General features: G+C 43.5%; 1 protein-coding gene across 9 annotated transcripts in view; it reads right to left on the bottom strand.

The window, feature by feature from the left end:
* Positions 1–14688, bottom strand: part of LOC137434125 (chromodomain-helicase-DNA-binding protein 9) — a 353801-nt gene that overhangs the window by 73084 nt on the left and 266029 nt on the right. For all 9 annotated transcript variants that reach the window (XM_068126815.2, XM_078785749.1, XM_068126819.2 and 6 more), the window contains 5 exons: positions 11730–11925; positions 10708–10878; positions 10393–10572; positions 401–511; positions 65–261 (listed from right to left, as the gene is read on the bottom strand). In XM_068126815.2, the coding sequence (XP_067982916.2) occupies positions 65–261; positions 401–511; positions 10393–10572; positions 10708–10878; positions 11730–11925 (855 nt within the window). The remainder of the gene's footprint in view (positions 1–64; positions 262–400; positions 512–10392; positions 10573–10707; positions 10879–11729; positions 11926–14688) is intronic.

Below are 14688 nucleotides of genomic sequence, written 5' to 3' on the forward strand. Positions count from 1 at the left end.
AATATGGTATGGATACTACAACACAATACGACCAGAACATTAACTGTGGTAGAGATGCAATCACCCATAAACAAGCAGGTTCTTCTCCACCCGGAAGCACTCCGTGCGGCCGTAGCCATGGAAACGATCGTGCGGACGACGAAGGCGGAAAGTCCGATCGTCGTCGCTGTCTCCTTCTGAGAATTCCAAGTCTTCTCCCTTAACGGCGTCGTAGTGGCGGGTTTGCTTGCGCACACGTGGGGTGTCAATGACCAGCGTGTTCTGATGCACAGAGGTTAAATCGATTTACCACAATCCATTTCTCAAGGAAGGAAGGAGTCTTCAGTTACTCACGGTTAAATCGACAACATTCATCGCCGACATCTCTTTTTTGTCTCAAAGGACATCTTTCGGCTCTTACCCTGCGGGTGTAAGCATCCAGGTCTATTTCGGCCTTCTGTGCCCATTTCTGCCAGAAGTTCGGATCATCCAGTGCGATATCGTCACGATTCCCCGAGGCAACAAAACTGGCCTGGAAAAAAGGAAGTTCATTTTAATTGATTCGTAGAGTGATAATGGCTCATCTGTGGAGGAGCTCGAATATACATATACAAGAGAAATGAGATAATGGACAAATCAACAAGGTAGGGAACTTGAACTTGGGAGCTTCAGTATCACAAGGCGAGTGCTTAAATGGGAACTGGCCTTCCAACATTGGATTAAAAATGTATTTAACAATAGCAATGCCTATTGACACAACGAGTGAAATAGAATGAATGCGCAAATTTCGAAAATGAAAAGCAAGGAGATTTGTGTTGGATACAAAATTGAGGCATTGTGGAAGGGCTGGAACACGGAATAGAACACAGTGGAAAGCAGGGATACAACAAGAGTGGGGAAAAGCAACACTTTGAGGAAGAATGGGCAATGGAAAGAATGAGACGAAAGGAAGAGGGGAGAGGGGATCAAGGTGGTAAACAAGGCGGATGCAAACTCAAACAGCACGTAGCGGGCTGAAAGAAGAGGTCAGGAAAGACGGGGATGATGGGGCAATATATCGCAAAGGTGGGTGGAAGGACAAGGGGAGTGGGGGTGGGGGAGGAGATGAGGGATGGGTGGACAATAAACTGGAATGGAAGGTCGATTTGAAATGGTCTATTTGTGAGCATGGGGTAGGGTTATTTTGGGTGGAAAACAACATGAATATCGATAGGGTTGAGGGGTGAGAACTGAGGAGGAGGGGGGCAGTTATCTTGAAGCTCCACAAGGGAAGAATGAGATTGCACAGACTGATGAAGTTGGTTCCATGGGTGAGACAAAAGAGGGACAAATGAGTGAAGGTGAATAGTGAACCTGAATTTTGAGGGATTTCACCAAAAGGTGACCATATGTGCCCAACAGAAACATAAAGAAAGTGGATGGAGTTGAAAGGGGGGGGGGGGGGGCAGATGGGGTTGCAGAGCACAGAAAAGCGGAGAGAGTGCAAGACCAGAAAGAGGGCGGTAGAAGATAGAAGACATAAACCTGTCTGTGATGTAACCGGCCCATAGTTATGGCTTCATTGCGGGGCCTTGATCTCCATCGCATCAAGATGTGTAAGGTGCGAGTCAAGGGTGCTAACCCAAAGGGGGAGAAACAGTAGTACTCCATTGAGCTATAGATGAAGGCCTTAAAAGTTGGAGATTTGGATATGTCAAAGACTTGGCTTGAGGATGCCCAGTCAGCAGCTGGCCTGAGAAGCCAACTCCGATATCTGCTTTCCCCAAAGGAGGTCGTGTCTGACGACGAAACACAAACGTATGAGTGAGTGAACTTCTTCAAGAGGATTGTTAAAAAAGTAAATGGAATGGGGGGGGGGGGGGGGGGTTTGCCAGATGGTCCTTTCTGAGATAGATAGTGAGGGTGTGAGATTTGTCAGGATTAAAAGACATATACAAAGTGTTTGACCAGATTGTGATTTTGTCAAGGTCTGAAAAGTGGGAAGAGCTGCCTGTCTATCTGAAGGATGAGGGATGTCATGGCATCGGGTGGTCACATCAGCAAATAGATAGAGGATTCTCCAGAGAATTGAAAAAATCGTTGATGAAGATTAGGTATAGGACTGGGTCCAGAACACTGCCTTGGGGCCTCAACAGGGAGAGCCTCATCAGGGAAAGGAGATGAGAGAATGCCACTGAGAGTCACATAATGAATGAATGATCGTTTTAAGGCCATTTTCCCTGCGAGAACGGGGGGTTAGCCTTGCGGGCCCCATGACAATCATGGTTCCCTGTTTGAGGCAATGTTTTTATGGCCGGATGCCCTTCCTGACGCCAACCCTTAGTCGCCTCTTACGATGCACAGGGATATGACCATGACACAATGACCATGAGAATTAAAGATTACTAGCAACAGTATCCGCCCTATGGGCGGGGCTTCAATTGGGTGGCCCAAATGAAAAGGTAAAATATCAGAAATTGAAGGCTTTTTTTATTTTAAACGATTCATATAAACATCCGATAACTCATATCACACGCAAATCATCAAAATCTAAACAGTATCTTACTATAATTCACCAAATGTCCCACATTCCACACATCCACACAATCACGTGTATGGATGTTACATGTGTGTGCCGTGCACGTGCCGTGTGTGTGGATGCTACGCACGGGTGGGAGGCCAGAAGCAAACAGGCAATGCAGATACGGCGAATGCTAAAGCATGAAACCAATAAATTCCACATTCCTGTAGCACCTTCAGTCGCACGTCAGACACGGAGAGCAAGTTCGTGAAGGACTTCCATGAAAAACGTACCCGTTCGCAAACAAACGGGTACGTTCACGTATAGAAACATCGATCGTGGGACCGTGGCGAATCTGCATATGGCGATCCGCGAAGTTCACGTTCAGAAAGTAGAAACCATCACGGCATGTCGTCATTCACTTGAACTCGATATGTCTTTTTTCATTCCAAACAACAAAACTCCAATTAATCACAAAATAAACTTTTAACAACATTGTTAATGTTTCCTTCATTGTAAAAACTTCCAAATCACAAGTTAACAGGATTTTGAGCCGATAGGTGTTACGGCCTTGGCAAGATCGATGGAGACAGCGATCTGTTAGCGTATTCACCGCCCAAATAGCGATGTGGAATTCTCTCATGTTGAGTTTAAATGTCGTTTGAACTTTGGCCAAGGTCATTATTTACTTTTGATGATGTTTATATACGAATGATGTTTAATGATGTTTATATTGGTTTTGGGTCGTCCTTTCTGCATATCTCATGGGATTGTAAGTTCAAGGATTCGTTGAAGGTTCGTGGGATTGTAAGTATGTAAGATTGTTGTTGTCCGAGTTCGATCCGTGCAGCTGTGCAGCGATCAGTGCAGCCGTTTGTGCGCGCGCCCGGGAAAACAACATCGTCACAATGAGAACAATGAACGTTATGCGAACGTGAATGTTATGCGGGAGTCCAAACCTGAGAATGCTGGAGACCAAAGCTGAAATTGGGAAAACTAAATAGCCTATTTTACTCCCAGGGGTCCTAGGATTACCCACCCAAAATATCTTTGCGATCGGTTCAGCAGTTTTTATGGTACCTTCGAACAGACGGACGGACATCTGGTGAATTATAGTAAGATTATTTTATTTTTTTCAATTCACATGTTTCTGTGGGGTGACGGGGGAAGGGGTCAGGGGGGTGGGAATTGGAGGGATGCAGCATGAAGCAGAGGCAGGAGAGCAACTTTCACGACTTTCAGTTATTTCTGTGGAGGCAGCCATGCCTTGCAATTGGAGCTCCTGCTTGACTGTGCAAAGCATGTGAGATTTCACAATCAGAGTAAAAAAAAAAAAAAAATGCCTGAAGAACTCCTGATGTTGGGTCACATCTCCTGATGAACTCCTGATGATGTTTATTAAAAAGATGTATTTGGCAAAATTGGGACCATCCCGTCAACCATATCGCCCTTCCCACTGCTTCTACCATATACTTTCCAGAGCTCGTCATGGATGGTGAGGGATCGCTAGCATGCACCTCATACTCGCCTTGCATTCGTTTGTGGCGAATAATTAGTCACTCGCCTTTATTTTGCACATGCTTTTTTGTATAGAGAGCCAAGGCTAGTACATTAAATGGACAAGGACATAGCAGGACAAAAGGAACAATAGAGAGAGGGGGAGGTGGGGAGAGGGGAGAGCAGAGTTGAAGATCAACATAGAGTGAGACTTGGACAAACAATGGGTGTGGGGAGGAATGGGGGGCAGGAAAGGACGCATGGGGTGGACAAGACTCACCTGAAAGTCCGATAAGGGAGAAGGAGGCACCCCTTACCTTCCCAGCTTATCCCCCCTTTACTTTCCCAGGACACAAAATCCTCGAGCAGTCCGTCCAAGACATAAAAGTCTGCCTCACCCTCCCTCTAGTGACTCCACTTTCAACCCACAACATGAAAGGGTCTATTTGTGTACATGCATTATTTAAAGTGTTCAATATTGATTTGTTTAATTTTTGTTTCAAATGTCATATACGGTGGCCTGCAAACGTATTCACCCCCAACCCATAATGTCACATTCAGATGAAATATGATAAAGAAACAATTTTTCCAAATGAATATTTTTATTCATAATTGAAGAGATCAAACTAAATACTTGTAGTTGAAGGAGGTTACATGTCAGGAGAAGCAGGAGAAGCAACAATAATACCTTAGACATGATGAAAGAAATGATGGATTTCACCGTACACAAAGAGATAATGAGTGACTCTGAAATCTTCTTAAAACCCTCTTAGTCAGGTTCACTATGTCAATAAATTATATTTCGTTCAAAATCATGGTAGATTAGCAAACCTATACATTTTTGGAAAGGTGAAAGCATAAGGAAACTAAAAATCAATGTTTACATTTGGAGAGATACCTGTATGGCGGCCATTTTGGATTTTCAAAATGGCCACTGTAAAATACATATTTTGTTCTATTTCTGCCTCTAATTACCCTAAAAACTTTTAAAAATATACTAAACCTATATTTTCAGGGACAAGGAATCCAATGAAAGTATCAAATTAGTGCTATGGGGAATGGTAAGACACGAATCAAAGGTTTTGAATTGCAAAATACTGTCTTTATATTCGCGATAAGTTGCATAATCAAATACATGTTATCATTTTGTACAGGCAGTTAATAACATCAAAATGTGTCACAATAATTCATATCACCAAACATACACAGGCAGTCAGCAAAATCATATATACACATGCGGTCAGTATAACTTCACATCTACACAGGCAGTCAATGACAAAATATACACAGGCAGTCAATGGCATCAAACATACACGATTACAGAATATGCCATTTAGAGTTCGTCATCACTGTCCTGTGTGTCGTATCCGACAATATAGTCCGCATCGTTTTCACAGTCCGTTCCACACAAGCAAAGGTCGGTCAAATTGATTGGCAAATCGAATTGGTCGAATGGTCGATCGAATCGAATTCGATGAATCGAATCGAATTGGTCGAATGGTCGATCGAAGCGATTGGTCGAATGGAATTGGTTGAATTGGTCGAATAGGTCGAATCGAATTGATCGGAATTGGCAAATGTAAACATTGATTTTCAGATTTTCCATGTAATAACGTTTCCAAAAATGTATAGGTTTGCTAATCTACCATGATTTTGAACGAAAAAACATAATGAACCTGACTATCTCTTGAACGGTGCTTTTCTACCACTTTATGTTTGACTTATTTGGAAAGTTCCCCTTCGCTCCCACGGCTTCCCCTTCACTCCCACCTTTTGTTCATTTGTGTGTTGTACCGTCCACCAAACAGTGATGACTCCATCTACATATCGCTGTCTGATAATATGGACCAACTTCTATCTACTCATCCCAACTCTCTCTTCCTCAAATGTGGTGATTTCAATTGTCACCATGCCAGTTGGCTGGGTGTGGGTACCTCTCTCACCAGCCATGGCTCCTCAGCAAAGGACTTCTGCGACTCATTGGGACTGACACAATCTGTCAATCTCCCGACCCAGATCTCAGTCAACGGAGAATCTTCTCTTCTCGACTTGGTTATAACAAACTTCCCTGCAAATGTCTGCTGCTCTTCTTCTGCTCCAATCGGTTCATCTGATCATGTGCTTGTTAAAGTAGACATCTCTCTGACCATTCTCAGAGCGCCTGTTAAGCATCGACGAGTCTAGCATTTCACTCAGGCCAACTGGCACAGTCTTCAAGCAGCCATCAATCATCTGGACTGGTCTCCCATCTCTAAGGCCTCTGACATAAACTCTTCCTGGGAATTCTTCCAAAGTAAACTTCTCTCTCTCATGTACAGATTTATCTCATCTCGTCTTCAGTTGTCATACCCATCCTCCCATCCCATCTTGTGGTGAGGCAGTTGCCCTGAAACAACTTGCCCTCGCCTCCTGGAAAGAATATCCAACAGAAGGAAATCTCATTTCCTTTCACAAAGCCCGAAACAAGTGTGTGTCCACCCTCAGGAGAGCCAGGAAACAATATCTCTCCACTCTCAAGACCGAACTCTCAAATCTGTCTCCCTCTTCCAAATCCTGGTGGTGTCTGGTCAAATCTGTTTCTGGTGTTTGTTCCCCCTCCACCCCCTCCCTTACCTCAAACGGCTACACAGCTGACTCTGCACGTGAAACAGCTGAATACCTCAACTCTGTGTTTGCCTCAATCTTGTGTCCCAAACCCATCCCTCTCTGTACCCACCGTACCCAGTCGTACCAAGTTGCTCCTGGACTCTGTCGTTTTCTCCTGACAAGGTGGAGAAGTTTCTGTCAAACCTCGACTCTGATTCTACAACTGGACCAGACGGCATCAGCCCACGGGTCCTAACGTCCTGCTCTGCCTCTCTTTCACTCCATCTCTTTGTTTTCTTCACCCTCTCTTTTGCTCAAGGTCATCTGACATCAGCTTGGAAATCAGCCAGCATCACTGCTTTACACAAACAACCAACCAACACAAACTTTAAAAAGGTGCAAAAACAGATCCTTGCAACTACAGACCAATCAGCCTTCTCCCAAATATCAGCAAAGTCATGGAATCCATCACTGCTTCGGATATCAAATCTTTCCTCTTCTCCAATGGCTTGATCTCCAATGATCAATTTGGTTTCAGACCAGGTCACTCTACTCTGGACATGCTGCTTCTGTGGTCTCAACAATGGATGGAGGTCCTCAATGCCAAATAGGAAATTAGAGCTGTCTCCCTTGACATATCACGTGCCTTCGATACGGTCTGGCACCCCGCTCTGCTCACCGAACTCTCCTCCTATGGTATCCATGGAAATCTCCACGCATTGCTTGCGGACTTCCTAACTAGTCGTAGTCAACGTGTGGCCTTGAATGGGTTTCTCTCATCTCCCCTTCCTCTTCAGGCTGGAGTTCCCCAAGGCAGTGTTCTGGGCCCTGTGCTTTTTCTGGTCTTCATCAATGATCTCTCTGACTCTTTTGAAAATCCTCTCTATCTCTTTGCTGATGACTCCACTCTCTGCCGCTCCATTCCTCATCTCTCAGATCGGCAGTCTGCAGCCTCCTCACTCTCTGCAGACCTGGACAAAATCACAGACTGGCAAACAAGTGAAACATGTCTTTCAATCCTGACAAATCTCACACTCTTACTATGTCTCTCTGAAAAGAAAGACTGGACAACCCTCCCATCTACTTTCTGAAAAAATCCTCTCCACGAAGTTCTGCCACTCAAGCTTTTGGGCCTCACTATCTGCCATGATCTTTCCTCGGAAAACCACATTTGAAATCTGGCCTCCAAAGCCAGTCGCCGACTGGGCATCCTCCGTCATGCGAAGTCCTTCTTTGGCACACCTGAGATCCTCACCACATACAAGGCTTTCATCCGCAGCTCAATGGAATACTGTTCTCCCCTATGGGCCGGTGCTCCTGCCTCAGACCTAGCTCGGCTTCACGCTATTGAAACCAAAGCTTTCAGAATCATTGGAACCCCCCGCGATGAAGCCAACGCCGAGGGCCTTTCACTTACTCACCGCAGGCAGGTTGGTGGTCTTTCTGTCTTCTCCCGACTCCTCTCCGGCCTTGCTCCCCCCAGCTCTCTCTGGGCTCTGTCCCCCAAATATTCTTACAGGTCGCACAAGATCTGCCAGCAACCCTCTTATGGTTAAACTGCCAAAATCAAGACTCTCTGCTCACCTTCACTCCTTCATTCCTCTTTTCTCCCGCCTCTGGAACAAACTCCCTCACTCTCTTCAATCCCACTCCTCCCTCCAGGTCTTTAAAATAGCTGTTCACCACCGTCTCTTATCTTCCCCCATCCAAAACCTTGATCTTTTCTACCCCCGCTAATTTCACCCCAGATCCACTTTGAAATACCAACCTCTTTCCTGGAAGTCCTTGCAGTGTCCTTGTGTTTTATACTTCTCCCACCCCACCTCCCCCCGCCCCTCCCCCACGCCTCCTCCCTCCCACAGATCTCCCGATGTCTCTGCTCCCAAATGTTGTGTTTGTGTGCTTCCCCTTCTCTCCCCATCTTGTCTACCGCTCCCCTTATTATATGTTTTATGTCTGTTTGTTTGTTTTTGTGTGATAAATGATAACTCTTTCACGAGCCTCGATCCTGTGTACAAAAAAACAAACAAAAAAAAAAGTTATTTGGTCTTCCTTTTTCCCTTGTTGGTTGACCAAGTCAGTTGCACGCACCTTGGCACTCCTTAAATAAGTGGGGGAGCTTCATTTTTTTTTTGTTTAAACCACTGATTACATACAGGTGAAACCTATTACACTTATGAAAAACCTTTCAAACATATAATTTGCTACTGAAGTGATTTAAGGTTAATTAGGCATAGGATTTTAATACTTATGCAACTGAAAATGATCTGATTTTCTCTGTTAATCAAACTTATTCAGATTTTATCTGCATTTTTTTAGCTTTATCACTTGGGAGTAGTTTGTGAAGACTCTATACATCAAGTTTGATTTGAAAGCATCATGAAATAAGCTCAGGTGGCATCAAAATGTGAACATTTTGGAGGGGGGCAGAATACTTTTGTAGGCCTCTCTACCCCTATGTTCATGATTACTCTTTATTTTTTATTTTTTTGTATACTGAATCGAGGCTCGTGAAAGAGCTAACATTTACTTGACAAACAAATCAACCAGACAAACAAAATATATAAAAAGAGGGAGCGGAAGACAAGATGGGGAGAGAAGGGGAAGCACACAAACACAACATTTGAGAGCAGGGAGGTGTGGAAGGGAGAGGGCTTGGGGGGAGGAGGCGTGGGAAGGGGGGGGGAGAAGTATAAAACACAAGGACACCAAGGACTTCCAGGACAGAAGTTGGTATTTCAAAAAAGTGGAATTGGGGTGAAATTAGCAGAGGTAGAAAAGATCAAGGTTTTGGATGGGGGAAGATAAGACATGGTGGTGAACAGCTGTTTTAAAGACCTGGAGGGTGGAGTGGGATTGAAGAGAGTGAGGGAGTTTGTTCCAGAGGTGGGAGAAAAGAGGAATGAAGGAGTGAAGGTGAGCAGAGAGTCTTGATTTTGGCAGTTTAACCATAAGAGGGTTGTAGGCAGATCTTGTGCGACCTGTAGGAATATTTGCGGGACAGAACCCAGAGAGAGCTGGGGGGGGGGGGGGGGGGGCAAGGTCAGAGAGGAGTCGGTAGAAGACGGAAAGACCACCAACCTGCCTGCGGTGAGTGAGTGAGAGGCCCTTGGAGTTAGCTTCATCGCGGGAGATTCCAATGATTCTGAATGCTTTGGTGTCAACAGCGTGAAGACGAGCTAGGTGTGAGGAGGAGCACCAGCCCCAAAGGGGAGAGCAGTATTCCATTGAGCTGCAGATGAAAGCCTTGTATGTGGTGAGGAGCTCAGGTGTGCCAAGGAAGGACTTCGCACGACGGAGGATGCCCAGTCGGCGACTGGCTTTGGAGGCCAGATTTGAAATGTGGTTTTCCAAGGAAAAACTTTGGTTGGTTGTAAGTGACAAATAAACTCCTGTGAATTTATTACAAACAATTTTTTTTTTCTCTCGAATTGCATAAATAGCATTACCTCCACTTAAATGAAATCACTCACCTCGGCTCAGCTCACCGAGGCGAAAATTTCAGTGATCACTTACTCGCCAACATTTTCCTCATGACGAACTCTGCTTTCTCTCTCCACATAGAATGCAGAAAAACATTGAACGCCGAGACTTTAATCAGCAACAGCAATTTATTGTAACAAAACATATAGCCTTCCAATGGTGTAGCAGGGCTTGGAACTGCTGAGTGGAGGCTCTGTTGTCCCCATGTCATGTGACCAAATCCTCAGCTCTGATTGGTGGACGTTTGTGAGGGACATACATACACCGGACGGACAGACAAACACTGTTCCAGACGGCGTTGCCCTACAGGCTACGCCATAAAAAAGACTGCAGATTGGCACACTTGCCTTCGCAAAGGTGGATCCCTTTCCTTCAGCCTCAATAGTAATGGTCTGCGTACGGCGCAGCAAAATGTGGTCAATGTCCTCCTCACAGAACTTTGAGCTTTCATCCTCCTCCTCCATTATGGCTCCATAAGCTCCTTTCCTCAGAAGATCCTCCACCTCCTTTTTTGAGAGCTGTTGAACCTGTAGCAATTCAATTGGTATCTCAACTTCCAATTACCACATTGTCAATACAAATTGCAACATATTACGAGAAAAAAAACCCACAAAATTTCAGTCATCATGAGCACTAACTCGGTCTATTATTGGAGAACTCACCCCACCATTGATGTTGCTTTCACGGCCACTCATCGACTGAAGGACTGCTTTATCAAGTCCGAGCTTCAGGCTCGCCTTGTCAAACATCTCTCGCTCGTATGAGTTGCGTGTGATGAGTCGATACACCTTCACGGCTTTGCTTTGCCCAATGCGGTGGCAGCGTGCCTGAGCCTGCAAGAACATCAGCAGCAGCTCCGTAACTCAACAGCAAGCTAATAGGATGTGGTTTGTGCAACAAACACCATAGACTGCCAGTTTCTCACATCACAGGTTGCATATCAACATACACAAACACAAAATAAAGGCGAGTGGGGGGGAGGAGTTATCAGAGCTGTGAGGACTATTATAAAAACACTTTGTTTGGTTCCAGGGCCAAAGATAAATTATACTAGGTTTTTTTTTTTTTAGTAAAAGATTAGGCATTCATGTGTGTGCATCCACCGCCTCTGCTAGCTTGTACGTAAAGGAAGAGATACAAATTTGACACCTCACATCTACAGATATTTCACACATTACAATATTTCTGTGAGTCCAATTTGCATTCAGGAATGGAGCAATGATGGATTATAAATAACCATTTTGAAATTGCCACTTTTGTCCAAATGCTGAAAATTATGTTTGAAAGAAAGATGATTTGAATCACAGATTTGGAGCTAGCATAGGGCCAGTTAAAAGTGCCTGGCGAGCTGAGCCGTGTTACTGCAAACACACACTCACTACATCTGCAAAAGGCCTCATTTAGCATTCATACATAATTTGGAAAGTCATGTATTATAAACATAGTTCCTAAGGACATAACAAATACACACAACGTGATTTTTTTGGATTACATGACAGGACGTTTCCCCAATAATTTAATCGATCGAACATTTTCCAACGTATATATTTTGGAAACAATTACCGATTCAAATCACAACTTTTGCAAATGCTAAACAAGCACAAAAACAGGACATGAACATGTTTCAGAACGGATGCATTAAAGGGATGGAGTGAAGGAAAATAACTTGCAGAAAACGAGGCACCTGCAGGTCATTCTGAGGGTTCCAATCAGAGTCAAAGATGATGCAGGTGTCAGCAGCAGTGAGGTTTATTCCAAGACCTCCGGCACGAGTGCACAGTAAAAAGACAAAGCGATCAGAATCTGGCTTGCAGAAACGGTCAATGGCCGCCTGCCGTAGGTTACCACGTACTCGGCCGTCTATCCGCTCGAAGGGGTACCTGAGCAGAGAAACAAAGGCAACTTGGGGAACATGCAAATCATATCTGGACATTTAAATTTTGATGGAGGGGAGGGGAGGTGGGGGTGTTGCATGTAGGGTGGAAGGGTTGAGTTATGGTGTGGAAAATGGGGGGTGGGGGAGGTGCAGTGTAGGAAGTGGGTTTGAGAGCTTAGAGTGTTGAGGGCAAGAGGGGGATTGAAGCTTTTGGGTTGGAAGGGGGAGGTTGAGGACTTAGAAGTGGGGCTTGATGACTTGGGGTTGAGAGCACATGGGGTTGGGATGGGGGGTGGGGGGTGGGGGGGGGGGGGGGTTGTGGAGAGGAGGTTGAGGTCTTGAAAAGGAAAGGGGCTGATGACTCTAATTCACATATTAACATAATGTGGAATTTCCATGGGACCCAACCATTATGCTGTCAATGGACATTCCGATTAAACTCCCTAAATATTCCACACTCTATTGGAAATGAAATCCCGTCCAATAGCCTGTTGGAACAGGGTCATCTGCTAGTGTGTGGACATTATATTATACAGAAAGTAAACGCACGCCGAGTCATGAAAAGAATAAAATTCTTTCTTTAAAATCCTGACATTTCAGAAGAGTACTATCTTCCATCCTCAGAGGTAATGGCTGTAATTAAATCACCTGTACTTCTATATGTACGACGGGAATGGTTACGTGTTCTGATTGGGCTGCGATGTGTATGTATGTATATATATATATATATGTATATATATATATATATATATATATATATATATATATATATATATATATATATATATATATATATATATATATATATATATATATATATATATATATATATATATATATATATATATATATACATATATATATATATATATATATATATATATATATATATATATATATATATATATATATATATATATACTGTATATATATATATATATATATATATATATATATATATATATATATATATATATATATATATATATATATATATATATATATATATATATAATTCCAGTAATCTCTGTGTGTATGTATGTATGTATGTATGTATGTATGTATGTATGTATGTATGTATGTATGTCTGTGACCGCTGTTTCTCGACAACCACGGGTCCGATATACTTGAAACTTGCCAGGTATATTGCTGGGGACCCGAGGATGTGCCTTTTCAAGGTTTCATATTAATCGGACAAGTAGTTACCGAGCTATGTCCAAAAAACGATTCAACCAATCAGAGAGCAGCGAGTTATCACGTATGCCGAACGTGGCGAACAGACTCTGCCTCGGACGGCACATTTGAGAGCGTATTCATTTATTTCACGTTGGCAAACTATGTTGCCGCTATGTTGGCGTTAAACTATGTTTTAAAACTAATTAAAACTAATTTGCGATTCTTTCGCTTTCCTGCGCGTTTGTGCACGCGATGGCGATTTCTTTACCAAACTCCGCAAGCCGTTCGCTTTGGACCAAACCATTTCATGTAAATAGAGGGGGGGGGGGGGGGGGGGGGATTGTCACCGTACTCGCAAGCCGTTCGCTTTGGACCAAACCATTTCATGTAAATAGAGGGGGGGGGATATAATTTTAGATATAGATATAGTACGGGCATGCCCTAGTATATATAATCGTTAGATTAAATAAGACGCGGACGTAGCTTCAGGACGTCGATCTTTAATTGTCGACAAGCTTTCGACCAACAAAGGTCTTCTTCTGAGTCTACAAAAACAGCAGGCATGTATATCAGTCAAGTATGTATGGTGATATGTGTGTGAGATGTGTGATGTGTGTAGAAAATGCATACAGAACGAAGAGCCACGCCAAAGTTCACTCACCAGCCCCAAGTTCAACGGAAGTGACCGTTTGCGTTACAGTTAGGGTGCACGTGCATATACAAATATAGAGATATACATACATAAACACACAAGCATATATTCATATCCCATTCATATTCATATAATATATTTATATATTTATATAAATGACATATAAAGGTAGAATGAATGAATGAATGAATGATGAATGAATGAATGAATGGGTTACGGTTAACAATTTGATTGGGTTGATGTGGGAACATGCTTTAGTCATCAAAATTTATGCCATGAGGGACTTTTGTCCGAAGTTTGTGTATCCAAAAGGACTCACGTTTCAGAATCGTGGTGTGTGATCGATTTGTGATTGATTCAATGGCAGAGATCTGAATGTCATTTATAGAGTGATCCGGTTGATTAAAGTGTATCGTGTAAGGTAGAGATTTTAGTCTAGTAGGAAGACTAGGTCCCCCTGCACCCCCCGGAGATATACTTCTAATCAGTGTTTCTAGATTGGAAAAAATGTGTAGAAAATGACTAGCTATGGCCCCAAGCTGAAAAAATGTCCCACATACCATTTTTATGCAAATTACTGCTGCAAATTTTATGCAAAATTATGCAAATTTTATGCAAATTTTTGATGAGGAGTAGAGTTGAGGGGTCTTTGAGGGCTTCATCGAGGTGCTCTCGGTTGCAAGACTGGGTCATTCTGAGAAGCACAGCAGGGTCAGAGATCATGATGTTCTCCTCCTCAGTGAATCTCTCCATCAACAGCCTCTCCATTGCCTCACACACTGTTTTGAGGCAAAAGAGGGACTTTGCGTAGGCCTTTCCACTGAGAACACCTTTGAGAGATCCACTTGTTACTAGTTGTGCCTCAAAGAGAATCTCTGCATATCCAGAACCACGCATCTTGTGTCCAGTGAGCATCCCGATGTAGTTCATGGATGTGTG

Source organism: Myxine glutinosa, chromosome 10 (assembly GCF_964187855.1).
Source record: "Myxine glutinosa chromosome 10, kmMyxGlut1.1, whole genome shotgun sequence".
Taxonomy (NCBI): domain Eukaryota; kingdom Metazoa; phylum Chordata; class Myxini; order Myxiniformes; family Myxinidae; genus Myxine; species Myxine glutinosa.